Here is a 15,361-nt window from a genome sequence, read left to right as displayed (position 1 = left end):
CATTAAGTGATGATGGTGTTCATCTGTAATAGGCGAGGGTTGACCTTGCCAACTGGTAGGACCAGTGTGTGTGTGTGTGTGTGTGTGTGTTGTATTTGCATGGCCTCAAACAAATAACAAACCTACAGATCAAGTCTGTTCATTTTACTACCTGCACACATAGATTAGTTTCATAGGAACACTGTTTGATGCCATTAAGGTGGACAACTCCATTTGAGTAAAATTTTAGTAAAACCGTGAAAGAAAGAAAGAAGAACTTCAAATAAATAAATGAAAAATACACATCTATATACAGAAATACACACACATACACACACACAGGCTGAAAACTCAGCCTACTTCTCTCATGATGGGTCGGATTCCTCTCAGGGAGGAGTTTTGTGTCTCTCTGAGCCAATCAGGATGAGCAGAAACAGGTCAGGTAGCCGAAGAGAACCTCAGAGAGAGCGCAGGCAGGGCAGAGCAGCCACGCACGCCAGGAGGTAAGAGAGCACACACACATACACACACCTTTAACTCTGTGAGATCACAGTTCCCCTCTGAGCCTGTGGATGTACATCAGGTGTTTAAATGTAGATATACCAGAAAAAACACTTCTGTGTGTATGTGTGTGTGTGTGCGTGCGTGCGTGTGTGTGCGTGCGTGTGTGTGTGTGCGTGTGCGTGTGTTTGAGTGAGTGTCAGAGCAGAAATAGGGCAGTGCCATTTTAGTCACTAAGATTAGGAGGAGTGTTTTGAGGACTCAAGTGTCAGGGTTTAATGAATACTTGTCGTTATAAACATCATATCGACAGTTTTGTGTTTAAGTGCTTCATGCTTAAATGTTGCATTTTGTTACATTTGTTACATCTCTATTTTAGTCATTCGAGCGTTTCACTGTAACTCCAGTTGAAGATCCTTAAACATATGTTAAAAGTAAAAGAGATCCAAGTGCCCAGTTACTGTTTGACAATGTTTTGGTCTGTCACTGCGTGTCCATGTGTGTGGATAGAAAGCAGGTCCCCTCTGTGTATCACTCTTCTATTTATAGTGAGAACAAATCCCAGATATGAGAGGAATCCTTCCACCACTTACGAGGAGGGAGAGAGAGAAGGAGAGAGGGCGGAGAGTAGAGGATAGGAGAAAGAAAAAGAGATAGAAACAAGTGTGTGAGAGATGGATAGAAAGTGTTGTTGAACAAGCGAGAGAAGTCCTAGGGTGTTTAAAATCAAGCATTAGACGATAGAGTATTGTGTCATCAACAGGTAAGGGCTTTGTTTATGTGTGAGTGTGCTTGTGTGTGTGTGTGTGTGTGTGTGTGTGTGTGTGTGTGTGTGTGTGTGTGTGTGTGTGTGTGTGTGTGTGTGTGCGTGTGCGTGTGTGCGTGTGTGTGTGTGTTTGAATGGTAGGAAGGTTTAGGCCATTATTGTAATATTCATTCAGAATTTAGTCATTTTTAAATGGAAACGTCTGGAAGGTTTCCAACAACGTGGAGGAACACACAATATTTAGCATTGGATAAATTAAGCTGAACTCTTATATCGGTTTGTTTTGATGAAAACAAAACATTGATTTAGTTCTATTTGTGCAAAAAGTACTTTCATTCTTAATCCATCCCTCAGTACTTTCCAACAGTTCCTTCCCTATCTGTGGCTCTTATCACCAATGCTCATTGGTTCCTACTGAAGTGTAAATATTTAAACCAACATTTTGGGAGTCGCTTAATCACTTTCTTGCCGAGAGTTCAATAAGAAGAATGTCTGTACGGAACAAGCCCCCAGGAAGAGTCATTTCCCGAGGCATAATGAACTGTCGCTAATGTGAGTGAGCCGAGACCGAGCAGTTTCGGAGGCAGGGTGAAAGGAAACGCTAGCGCGCTTGGTCAATGTGCCCCTTAGATGTGAAAGATCCGGGTAATTTTACACCCTGCAGTCAAAGGTGTTAGGCCTAATGCACCACTGAGCAACTTTCATAGGAACGAACGGCGTCATCGCCTTCAATCCATCCACACATCCATGGTACATTAAAACTTTGGCACTGTGTTGCTTTGAGATAGCTGCATACTTTAGCACTCTTAACATGCTTACAATGACATTGTTAACATGTTGATGTTTAGCAGGTTACATTTAGCTTCACCGTCTTAGTTTAGCATGTTAGCATGCTAACGTTTGCTAATTAGTACTAAAAACCAAACAATGTTGAACCTCATAATGGCCACTGTAAAAACACAAAACTACCAGTCTCATCATTATTAATAAAGCAAAATAAAACACATTTGTAGTCCTTCATTTGTGCTACACTGATCCAAAGAAAGAATTGTGCTACTGTGTGCAGCTGCAGCTCTCTAAACACTTGTTGATACAGAAATACAGTAATAACACCACACACTGAAGCATGCTCACACACTCACAGCGACCCACATGCTGTACCTCAATGAGCCTTTCAGTTAGATGTCTGCACAGAGGTTTTAATAGTTGAGGATTTGAATATGTGTGAAAGTGAAAAGGCTTGTAAGGCTGTGCAGCGTGGCATCAGGGGGGCAGCTGCTACTCATGGCCAACATAAATATCATCCCGAATTTCTAAGTATGAGTGTGTGTGTGTGTGTATGTGTGTGTGTGTGTGTGTGTGTGTGTGTGTGTGTGTGTGTGTGTGTGTGTGTGTGTGTGTGTGTGGTTGTGTATTTTGGGGTGTCCAAGCTTTTGCTCTCATGTCAAGGACAGCAAAGCTCTTACTGTGTGTTGTTGCACAAACAGCACCCTAGTAACGGTATCTAAGGTCTGCCATAGAATGCAGCAGCAGCCGGAAGGCCTGGGACTCAATTTCTTTGGTCATCTGCTCTGTTGTGAGCCACCACTTAGTAGATAAGATAAATAGGCCATGGAAAATTCTACAATTAGGAACCACTTGATCTGTGAAACAACAGAAAACAGGGTGAGATAAAATGAGGAATTGGGGGACAGAGGGTAGACCACTTTAGTTTATTTCTAACAGCTGATTCTAGCTGTAGAGCTTTTATTTTGTTAAAAAGGAGTAACCCACAACAGAAATCCTTTTTGAAACCATGGGTCCTTGAAATCAGACTATTGCTGGCAATGTTAGGTCCATGAGTTAGTTTCCAGCTGACTAATTTTAAAAGAAGAATCTCCTGAAAGGGTCATGTATATACTTTATGTTCGAGCTACAAAAGCATTTTGATATAAATTAGTGATCTATTGTGGTTTCAGTTGGATCTTTCCCTAACCTCTCACCTAACAGTATGTTACATTATCTGAGAATGGGAGAGTTCAAGTGGTTTGTTGAGATTTGAATTGAAGCCAGTGTGGTTAAAAAAAACCCTGGCACTGATGTTCCTGCTCAGTAAAGGAAGGTGGAACACATTTACATTTCCTACTTATCCTGCCATACATCACTATTCTCAATGTAAAGTTCTCACTAACACACTTGCTGAAATTGAGGCGCTGTTGCGCTTTTAATTTGACATTCCCTGCTCTCTCCATCTCATGAATGATTCAGAGAACAGTTCCTCTACCTGCTTCTCTCTGTAAGAGTCGCTAAGCAACTGAAATGCTATCCCGGCCCTTTAAAACCACAGAAACAGACTCCGTATGCCCCCAACATGCACGCATGCACACATACACACACACATACACACACTCTGAATGAGCTGAATGTCTGTGATCTGTGCTTCCTACAGGTCAGTGGACTTACCGGGGGGGATTATGTCCAAACCTTCATCCAACGTTAAGGCCCTCCAGGTAAGATATTTTCATCTGTGCGCACAATAAGGTGTGAATGTGTTCGTCCTGCATTGAACTTTGTTTTATCACTTTAAAAACACCATGTCAAAGTTTGATTTGCAACAAGAAAACAAGACTAGAAAGTTATATCAAGAGTAATACTTGATAAAAACTTTGGCAAATGGCACAATAAATCCTAATCTGGTTAAAAATAAAGACGACAGGTGTTTCCACATTAAAGTATTTATTGGCAAAGGCAAATACAGAGTTCAGACTGTGCATAATACAGTGGTATCAAGGCTTTATTAGTGCAGAGTTGTAGTGAGGCAAAGGATCAAAAGATGTCTGTATCACTGTGTGTATGGAAATGTGTGTGTATTTGTGTTGTAATGGCTTTTTGCGTGCATGTCTGAGAGGGATTCTTCCATCGTCTCTCACTTCTCATTGTGCTCATGTTCATGTCTAACCATGGGATAGGCATCTGGACAGGGGACTTTTAAACACCTATACAGTACAAACATGAGGTTCTTCGTCTCAGCACTCCACCATCAGTTTAAGTTCACAACGAAACAACAGCTGTACAGATTTACATTATAAATCACTTTCATAAAAAAAAGACCTTTCTCATCTCAAAAGTTCCATGTCGAATATAAGGATATATTTTTTAAAAATCTATTTAAAAGGTACCAACAGTTTTAATCAATCTCCACTGCCTTTCAGAGACCTGGCTCCTGATGCAAACTTCCTTGCACAAAATCTTGCAAGTTATTGCAGAAGTAAACCCCAACATCCTCGGGAAATTAAAACGTCCACAGGAAAAACTCCAACACCCCAAGTGGCCCACAGAGTTACTGCAGGGCGGCCGCCAAATTATTGTTCGAAAATATCTTGAATAATCTGTGATCCTTATAGATATTCCCTTTCCTCAGAAAGCCATCTTTAAATAATTAGTTCACCTTCAAAATATATTATTATTATTTTGTCAAACCCATGTCATTCAAAACTCCGCTAAAGTTTGTCGGATTGATGGACGTACAGCCAGTTACGCTCTGTAGTTCCCTCTCAGCCTCTTCCCATATTAATACGCTGCATCATCTTTTTATAGCTTCAAAAGGCAAGCAATACAAGCTCCAATACATTTCCACTAAACAGCTTGTGCAGCACAAGTGAAGCATTTTGTGCCGAAATGTTTCCAGTGTGGATCCTAAAGTCCGTTGCTCTGGCTGCATTTTGTAGGGAAGCAGAGTAATCATCAAGTACTGTCGTTAAAAATATGAGGTACTTGTACTTTACTTGAGTATTTCCTTTACATGCAATTTTATACTTCTACTCCATTATATCTCAGAGGAAAATATTGTACTTTTTACTCCACCAGTATACATTTAGTTGACACCTATAGTTATTAATTAGTTAATTTTCATATTAAGATACAAAACATATGATACATTTATATATATTTTTCATTGTTAAAAATGTAAACGTAAACAGTTAATCCATAAATCAATAAATCGGATCAACAGTAAATCAATCCGCTACAATTTTGATAAATGAATAATCGTCATATGGAGAAAAACGCCAACCATTCTTTGCGTCCATCTTAAGGCCCTGTCACACATCTCCGTATGGCAGAAACGTATGCTGGCGTATATGAACATTTGTCAGAGTCCAAATACGTCCAACTTTTCATCGGATCGGAAAAGTGAACGTATACAGATACGCATGTCTAACCTGTTGATAGCGCATCACTTACTTATACAAAATGTATCAGACGAATACCCAACGAATGCATAACTTACACAAAAATATGGCGTATACAAAATATCGGCAACACGCAGGTGTACGTAGATATAAGGTAAGGTATAAGTAGTGTTCGTTAAGAGCTCGCTGTGTTACGCTGGGGTGCGTTGTTGAACGCTGATGTTTTGAGCATGTTCAAAATTACCGGACGTACCCGACGTGTGCTTCATAAGATATGCAGACGTTACACATAAGTTACGTTACGTTAGATATACGTGAATACGGAATACGTATGTGAATACAGTACGTCAATACCTACGTGACTACGTTAGAGGTACGTTAGATTTCGGCTACGTCGGCTGACGGTGAACCCTACAGCCAATTTATTGATAACGAGTGGATACCCTATTCCTACCCTATGTTAAGATTATGCCTGACGACGGAGTAACTTATTAAACGTGTTTCTACAGTACAGCTAGCGTTCAGCTAGCGTTCAGGGAGCTTATTGGGGTTTGAATATAGTATATAGGGTCCCTGTGAGGAGCTCATCCTCACTTCTTCACAGCACGTCTTGATGAATACATAAACCATCATCAGAGAGCATGGAGGATGCTGAGAGGCTGAGACAAGAGTACATTCTGTTCTCCAGCATCAGCATGACGTGAACCAGATGGCACTTTTACAGCTCCGTTGTCCAGACGCTCTGATACGTTTTGTATGAGTAAGGGATACGTTATCAATACGTTGGACATACGTATAATAATTCGTTATGTATTCGTTATGTATACGTCAGCTACAACACCGCTGTGGAAAAGTTGGACGTATTTGGACACATTTTGAGCTACTTTTCATATACGTACATACGTTTCTGCCATACGGAGCTGTGTGACAGGGCCTTTAACCAATGTAAGATTTTAGAGATTTTCTGTTTTTATTTCATGGTAAACTGAATATCTAATGGTTTTTGACTGTTGGTCGGACAAAACAAGACATATGAGAACCTTGGACTCTCTTGTTTGATTGGTTATTGTTTTTGTTCGATAATAAAGATAATAATTAGTTGCAGCCATATATTAAACTACCCAACAATATATTATACAATACTTAAAATTAGCTCAATCTTTACAACAGTAACACTCACGGACCACCAAGTACTTTTACTGATACTTTAAGTAATTGTTTTGTTGATGGAGTGTGCTGCGTAGGCTGTTTGTAGAGGATTCAGGAATTTACAATTTACTTTGCATAACAGATAATGTATATTTTCTACTGTTACAGCCAGGCATCCATTGGTTTCCATTATTGTCAGACTCTTGCAGGTTGCTATATTGTGTTATCCATCACAGTGAAGATCAGAATAATTTTGGCATTGACCCTGTGCACTGACACATTACCGACAGTATATTAATAACATAACACACAAGATTCACTCAATTTGTTTCTGTGATATGAGAAATACTTTAAAAAATATTAAATGTTTAAAAATACAGAAACGGCCGAAAATACATATCAGCATATCTCAGCTTCTTCTTCATCAACTCTGAATATTCTTTCTTTGGATCAGTGTCGTCCCACTTTATATTGCCCCTTTATAGAACTAAAACTTGCAAACACACTGGTACGGCCCGTTAGTAATGCAGGGAGTCTCAGATGTAATTACAGCAAAGAGGCTAGTTCAGTGTGCATTTCAACAGTTAAAGGAACAGTTCAACATTTTGGTGACTTATTTTCTTGCTGGCATTTAAATGAAAAGATCGATACCACTCACATCCTTGTCTGTTGATCATGAAGCTACAGCCAAGGTACATTAGTTTAGCTTAGAATAAAGACTGGAAGCAAGAACAATAACTTTAAAAATAAAATTGTGTCTGTACGGTTGTAACAGATTAATAAGTGATCTTTAAAGGTGCTGGTAGAATTCCATAAATGTTTGGACAGAGCCGGCCTAGCTGCTTCCCTAGCCTTTATGCTAAGCTAAGATAATCCTGGTCCTTGCTTCACTTCAGTTGTCTCATCTCACTCTCGACAAGAAAGCAAATACGCATGTTTCCTAAAATGTAAATTTAGACTATTCAATATAGAGTGAAATATTCCTTTAACCTTTGGTTGGAATGTCAGAAGATGATTGCTGAGAGCAAGCTAAGCATAAGACAGTAAACAACCTCAGCTAAAGCAACATTACAGGGATACAAATCAGAGCAAACATGCGAATGAGGTAATTTCTTCCAGAATTTTAAACCTTAAAATATGGAAAAAATATAACCCAGCGTCCTCTGTGACACACACCACACTCCCTCTCTGTACAGCTGTACAATATGAGCATATATACAAGACAGTACACTACAGTACAATGCAAAAAAAGACAATAAATCCAGGTTACAGGACGTCAGGGGCAGGCAGCAGTTTAAAATCAAGTTAGCAGGCAGCTCTCTGAGCTGTGTGTGTGTGTGTGTGTGTGTGTGTGTGTGTGTGTGTGTGTGTGTGTGTGTGTGTGTGTGTGTGTGTGAGTGTGTGTGTGTGTGTGTGTCATAATTTTCATAACGACACAACGTCCTTTTTAGGATCACGATGAAAACCAGGAAATAGTGGTTATAATCAAAACAAGGGGTTTTAAGGACACAGCAGGTGTACATACACACACACACATGCAGAGACAGGAAATGCGTTTATAGTGTTCTTGCTGTCCGTCAGGCTAATTTGAACATCCCGATGGGAGCTCTGCGTCCAGGGGCGGGACATCCTGTCAAGAGGAGAGAGGAGACAGTAGACACAGAAGAGGTAAGACAACACAGGAGACACACACACACACACACACACACACACACACACACACACACACACACACACACACACTTTCTGTACTTATCGATTTTTTCATCTCACACAGGTAATCTAATATGATGTAATTTGTGAGTAATCTGAGTGGGATATTTTAGGCTTTTGATCCACAAAACACACTTTTTAATTAACCGACATGTGACATATACCACCTTTACTCATAGCACTCCGGTGGATACATGGGAGGCACAATGCTGCCTGTACAAACACAGATAGCAGAAACTAAAGAAATTATGAAGTTGAGAAAGAAAAAAAAAAGGCTTGAACATTTGAGGCTCTAAACCAAATACAAAACTGTGAATTTGACCATCCAGCTAAATTAGGATAATAATTATCAAAAGGGTCCAAATGTAAAAGAAAGAAGTTTGAAAGAGTTGGTCACTTCTATGGAACAAGTAAAACAAATATCTAAGGGTAGAGTAGTGTAGTGCTAGCAGGTAGTTGGAAGGGACATCTTGGTGGTTATGTTATACTGAGTAAACCTTAAAACTACCGTTTAATAAAGTAACTGTTACTGAATACATGTTTCAAGTAGCCAAAGAAGAAGCACTGCACACATGATACATGTACAGAAAATCGTATGAGATTTTGTTTTCTAATTATATCCAATAAATTCCCACTTAGCAAAATAATACAAATAATATTAATAATAATAATTATGATAATAAATAACTGTTTGTATTATGTTTTCTCAGGCTCATTCACCAGAAGAGCCCAGCGCTGCTCCCCAGACGCCAGAGGAGAAGAAGACGCTTCCGGGCGCGGTGAAACTGCCCGGTCCTGCTGTTAACCTATCAGAGCTGCAGAATGTCAAGAGCGAACTACGATGGGTCACCAAGGAATAACATGTAGGTGGCCATAGTCATATGAACAATCCTGAATGTCCTCTTTGTCGTTGCTTTATATGTCAAAAATAATAATAATAATAATATTTGAAAAAATACATTTATTCTTTTAAATACTTTCTTTCTTTTCTGCTTACCTCGTTTGAACCAGATATGACGTTATTACGATATAAATATATCGATATTATATATCAAATAAGGAAATATATGCTCATTTTGTATTGATATTACTAAATGACCCAGGACATATTGAATAATTAGAATGCACAAACAGAGTGCGAGCAGCCTATAGGCTCTTAAACTTAATTAACAAAAACCACAACTTGTAACTACACTGTTATTACAACACAAACATTATGATATCACTTTATTTTACAGCCCAGTATTTATTCATCAATTTAAAAACATAACCTTTAAACTATAAAACTATAAAGTATTTTATTATTAAAGCTATAGAAACTTAAATAATAAATAATTAAAAAAACTTAATATAATTCTCCTTCAATTGTACTAATATAAAATTACCCAATGAGTATTTATTTTTATTTTATTCATACCCCGTATACACTAAATACTATTTTGTACTAAAACCTTTAGATTAAAATCAATTGTATTTAATCTTTTCTTTTCTTTTTTATCGAAAAAGTCTCTAAGAAATGTAGTGGACTTTTGAAAACAAGTATTAAAGTATCAAACAATGTTAAGTATTATTTTGAGCTGTTTACGAGGGCCAAAAACTGAGCATTAGGGTTCAAAGATTAGGACTTTAAATTCAAAATTGCTGTTTCATTCATTTTTAAAACTTGAGACATGATGTCAAAAAACCTGAACATTTGAACCTTCACAAGAGTAGGATTTATTAAGGGGCTGTCGTGTTATATTTCTTATTTCACAGGTGTGTCTAATCAACAGGTAATTTGTGTATCTATTGTAATCATTATTTGGATACATTGAATTTCCCACTAATCCCTCGTGATGATGACTTGCTTGGAAATATTTGACGCAGCTCTTTTGTGCAGTGCAGACATGGTCAGGGTTCAAAAAAGAAAAATGCAAATAAGAACCAAATGACAGTGAGGAAGCACAAGGATGAGTTCACAAACTGAGTCTCTGGTTCTTTGTGAATGATGCAAACACCTTCCATGAAAAGGGTAAATAATTAACCAACTCTACGTATACAGGTCTACATATACAGAAAAGGAAGAATTCAGGTGTTTTAATTCAGTAAAAGTACTACCACCACACTGGTAAAATACTCCATTACACGTCAAATCGTTTTAGTACATTTTTCCAACAAAAAAGCCAAATATTGGATGGATTCAAACTCTCAGATGTTGGGGTTTAATGAGAAGACTGAATATTGTAACAGGTGTTCTTCATGTATAGAAAAACATATCTGCAAATGATTCGATAATGAAAATAATAGGTAGTTGCAATCCTAGATTAAGCTGCTGATTGTTGCTTTGATCAATTGTTTGGTTTGGAAACCATCAGAAACGAGTGGGAAATGACTTAGTTTACTGTCATTAAAGACAAAGAAAAGCAGCAAATCTTCACATTTGAGAAGCTGAAACCATGAAATGTTTGACATTTTTCATGAAAAATTACTGAAACTATTAATTAAATAGCAAAAGAGTCATAGATTAGGGAGGACATGCAAATTGGGAAAACCCCAGCTGGCAGGATCTATTTGCTCTAGTGTGACAAAACTAAAAACTAAGATTGAATACTTCTTTCCATGATAAAGTTTCTACAAACTACAATTTATGTACTTCCAAAAATATTTTTCTGTGCTCAAAATGTCACAAGGCACATATTTAATTCCATAAAAACCTGGACAAATTAAACCATAAACTATCTGTCTGCTAGATACTATAATGGGTAAGTAATAAATTATTATTTAAAAACCAATTTAACTATATATCCATAAATATAAATGGGATCCTGGTGCAAAGCAGAATTATTTTTTATCCCTGCATATTAAGTGAATCCCAAATTAACTTTTTGATATTACAATAGTAAAGTGAAGCTTTCAGGAGTTCATCCTTTACATTCTAACCTAACAAGACACTAAACTATTTGTAACAGATCCTGGATCAGTGAGACTGGTCTCCACAAAACATACTTGCAGTGTTTGGAGGTTGCCACAAGGGGTCACTGTGGGCTGCGTAATCTTTGTTTGGGTCAAGAGGCGTGAGTGTTGATGCCTGTGTGAGTGGGCAGGAGGGGTTGAGTCAGGCTCTATATTTACACTTTATAGAAGTGTCTTTGTTTTAGAAAATGTGTGTGAGCACTGAGGGGCAGTCTGTTCTGTGACTTTCTCAGCGGGACACAGAAACCACAATATCCAAACACTGTGTGTTCTGCCCTGCCCAAACCATGTGGGTGTGCTGTGTAGGAGATACATGCAAATCTGGTTCAAGTAATAACAAGAAAAATAATACTACGTGCTATGTCGGAGAAGGTTCACAGTGTGTATTTACAATCAGCAGCAGCAAACTTAATCCATTAATTTGTGAGTGTGCTTTCGATGGAAACATGGTAGCTAAAAGAAAGCGGAGTTTAACTTGTGGTTTTATTCCAAGGTTGCAGTTTGATTGATTCATGTCTTGTATACAACAGTTTGTAGACACCCTAGCGTTACACCTACATGCGATTATTTAACATATCACCCCAAAACCATGTGGGCATTAATGTGCTGCTACAACTTCCTCCAGTCTTCTGCTTTCAGGTCTTTCCACCAGATTTTGGACCTTGGATGTAGATTTTATTCCTATTCAGCCACAAGAGCATTAATTGAGGTCCAACTCTGATGTTAGCTGATAGGGACTGACTCACAGTCGTGTTCCAGTTCATCCCAAAGGTGTTGGATGGGATTGGGGCCCATCACATACTTGCACACGGGCAAGCAAGAAAATGTTGCCTCAAAGTTGAAAGCAAACTGTTGTCTAAAATATAATTGTATGTTATTGCATTTAGATTTTTTTTCATTGGAACGAAGGGGTCCAGTCTAAATGACAGTATGTTAACAGGGGTATTCAATAACTTATGGCCACATAATATATACATTTATGTGAGTACAAAATGAAAAAGTACAAAAATTAGCATATAGCCTACTTATGCACCTTTTACTCTAAGTATGCAGTAGTAGAAAACTAAAGTTTGAGCTAAAAATCTTATCTCTTCTTAAAACAAAATATATAAAAGATCAAGGAATTGCTTGTTTATTAATTCATGAGCGTGAAAACATTTCTTAAATAGCTGCAAGCTAGCACAACCATTTCAAGTTTGAAGGGTAAGCAAAGCTAACTAGCATAGTTTAGCATTGCACTGCATCACTTTAAAGCTACCAATGAGAGTCCCAGGCTTTATATTATTAATGTCTCTCTTAGCCTCTTGTATTTATTCACTGTGCTCTAGTGCAACATTACTTAACCAGCAAAACGGTAGCTCTTTGGCTCCATAGCTCCATAACCTGGAGCCTGAAGACTGAAGGCTGCCTCCTGAGAAGTGTAAAACTCGAGTTTTGAGATGGAAATAAATGGAAAATGTGTCAGATGGTGAGGGGAGATCAACACAGAGAGAAACAGAACGGAAAAAAGGTCAAGAGAGAGATAAGTGGAGAGAAAAACAAGGTGATAGATCAACCAGATTTTATACATAAGGCTGCATCAGTGAATACAGTGACCTGGCCTTCTCTTCCTCGTCCTGGCCCTTCCCGCTGTCTCTCAGGGGTTAGCAGCTCTGAGACCCGCTGATACCAGACAGTGAAAATCTCTCACAGTGTCTTTATCTGTCTCTTTCCTCCAGGATCCCCAGCTAGGCGGAGAGGAAGGCAGATAATCTTCATACACACAGACTTGCCCACTGCCACCGAGGACTAAGCAAACTGCAATCTAATCCCAACATCTTCGGAAACAATAACAGCTTTCTGTGGAACCAATGTCTGCAGAGAATGTTCGGCGTTTAACCAAACCACCAAGATGCAGGCATCCATAAACTCTGTTTCTATCAGTAGTCTAAAGGTTAAAACACTACAAATATCTATATTTATTTTACCATGTGAAATTGTTTTGTCACTAAATCCAAACTTAGATCATGATTTGTACAAAAAGGTAATGTGGTAAAGAGAGACATTCTGGCTTGCTTCTGCTGCAGATAAGACTCCATTTTACTTGAACTTTTAAAAGTAAGGGAGTGTTGCAATAACGGCATATTCTTCAGCATATTCTTTGCTTTTTTTAAGTTTTTGAAGTATTTTTAAGTCTGAAGTAGTTGGTTTAGAAGGACATTTATTTACAATTGACATACATTTAAGGAATCCACTTGACAAAAATCAAAACTGTGATTCCCCTTCTAACTCTGTGATGAAACTTCTTTTCCATACTGTCAAAACTCAAACTATTCAGCACTGATTTATACTGATACTTTCTATTAAATTATTCATTTCTAAATGTTGTAACAATTTGCAATGATGCGATAGGATTTAAGTTAATTTGTACTATTTTTTTGGGAGGGGGAACATAATGTTTTACTTGTGTTATTGTTATGATTCCCAGAAACTGATATCTTCAGGAATATGTTGCAATAAATCAAGATGGTTCTAAAAACTGGTTTATTCATTACATCTACTATTACAGTAAAGGAGAATATTGGTTAAATATTGTTTGTTTTTCATTTGTCCCAATCATTTTGAAATACTTTCTTTATATAATTAGAATCTTTGTAACATCTGGCTCTATTGATGGCCATGTCGGTTAGTCCACCATTTGGTCCAGACTGAAACATCTTAACAACTATTGGATGTATTGTTATGACATTTTAAGACAGATATTAAAGAATCCCAAAGGATGAATCACAAAAACTTTGGTGAACCGCTGACTCTTCCTCTAGTCTAGCACCACCAGCAGGTCAAATTCTTCACTTATCTATTGAAATGTTCCACTTATGCATTGAAATATCTCTCTCTATATATAAAATGGATTGGTACAAAATGTTGTTCCATGACATATTTTCCCGATGATATATCCTCTAACTTTATCTCTACTCTAACTTTTCCTGCAGCGCCATCTTTGGGTTAAAATTGTATTTTGTCTGAGAAAACGGCAAAACTAATGACATTCCTCAATTCCTCCTTTGTTTTTAATGCTAATTAGCCGTTTTTAGCACACAAACATGCCAAACGTACGTGGTGAACATAAAAACAGAACATACAACAGCGGCATGCTAGCATTATCATTGTGAGCATGCAGCATGCTCAATTTAGCATTTAGCTCAAAGCCTGGCTGTGCATAGTTATAGCCTTACATGCTGCTATGGAGGCTGTAGACTCTTATTCTTGTTTTATTGTCATTTAAAAAGAACATATCTTCTTGCTGGTGAAGTTGACAGCTTTATCAGCTAACAAAGACACCACAAATAAGGAGACAGAATGTGACAGTTAACTTTTTAAGGTGACATGTTTAAAGGGGATTATTTTGTGGCGGAGACTTCCTTGTTTCCTGTAGGTGTCAGGAGATTGACAGTAAACAGAGCGTGATATGCACTTTAAAAATGTCAAAAATAAAAATTGATTCAGTCACAATTAAATACCCTGGAAACTCTGATGTTTACTGTGATGGAAAATGGTGCCTAGAGAAAGCCTTGATATTTCCAACTGTAATATTCTTGTATTATGTGAATATGTAATGGGTATTACTGGATTTTAGGTGGGAGTCAGGGGCGTCTTTATGCCTGGAGTCACTTTGATCCTGCGCTAAACCATCAAATCCAACCGTTTCATGAAGGAATGCTGTATTAACGGAGCAGCCACATGCCATCAAGCACACCACCAGACCCCGATACAGAAGATAGTCATCATCACATCACATGTTCACACAGACAAACACACAGAGCAGCTGTACAGTAGCTAAGTTTAGCCTCCATCAGGTCACGGTGGAGAGAGCAATACTGCTTGTGTTTTAACATTCATACAGGAGGATCTTTGGACATTGTGTGGGAAAGATTAAAAACACTCTGTTTTTTGTCTTTGCGAGTAGGCTGTGTGCTGAATTTTGAACTAGTGTAACCTTTCCTTAAAACAAATACACACTCATCTGTGAGTGTGAGCCAGCATCTACTCAGAAATCATAACTTGTAAGCATGTATCAGGCAGACAGCAAAATCACACAGTAGCTCAACATCAATCAGACGCTTGACAAATAGTAGCCCGATATTGTAAACAA

The 15,361-nt window shown here is 38.0% G+C and overlaps 1 protein-coding gene across 2 annotated transcripts; it reads left to right on the top strand.

The window, feature by feature from the left end:
• Positions 1-416: 416 nt before the first annotated feature.
• On the top strand, positions 417-14,008 carry smpx (small muscle protein X-linked). Of its 2 annotated transcripts, none has more exons than XM_029458163.1 (5): positions 417-482; positions 3,675-3,735; positions 8,146-8,232; positions 8,988-9,140; positions 12,948-14,007. In XM_029458163.1, exons 2-4 carry the CDS (start codon positions 3,700-3,702, stop codon positions 9,135-9,137), a joined length of 273 nt encoding a protein of 90 aa, XP_029314023.1. In that variant the 5' UTR covers positions 417-482; positions 3,675-3,699; the 3' UTR covers positions 9,138-9,140; positions 12,948-14,007. The 2 variants fall into 2 exon arrangements, with proteins under 2 accessions (XP_029314023.1, XP_029314024.1); XM_029458164.1 differs by lacking the exon at positions 417-482 and adding an exon at positions 1,145-1,243 and having other exon boundaries at positions 12,948-14,008.
• The last annotated feature ends 1,353 nt before the right edge of the window (positions 14,009-15,361 follow it).

This window comes from Cottoperca gobio, chromosome 20 (assembly GCF_900634415.1).
Source record: "Cottoperca gobio chromosome 20, fCotGob3.1, whole genome shotgun sequence".
Classification (NCBI taxonomy): domain Eukaryota; kingdom Metazoa; phylum Chordata; class Actinopteri; order Perciformes; family Bovichtidae; genus Cottoperca; species Cottoperca gobio.
Note: the sequence above shows the minus strand (reverse complement) of the source record. Positions and strands in the feature narration are given on the sequence as shown.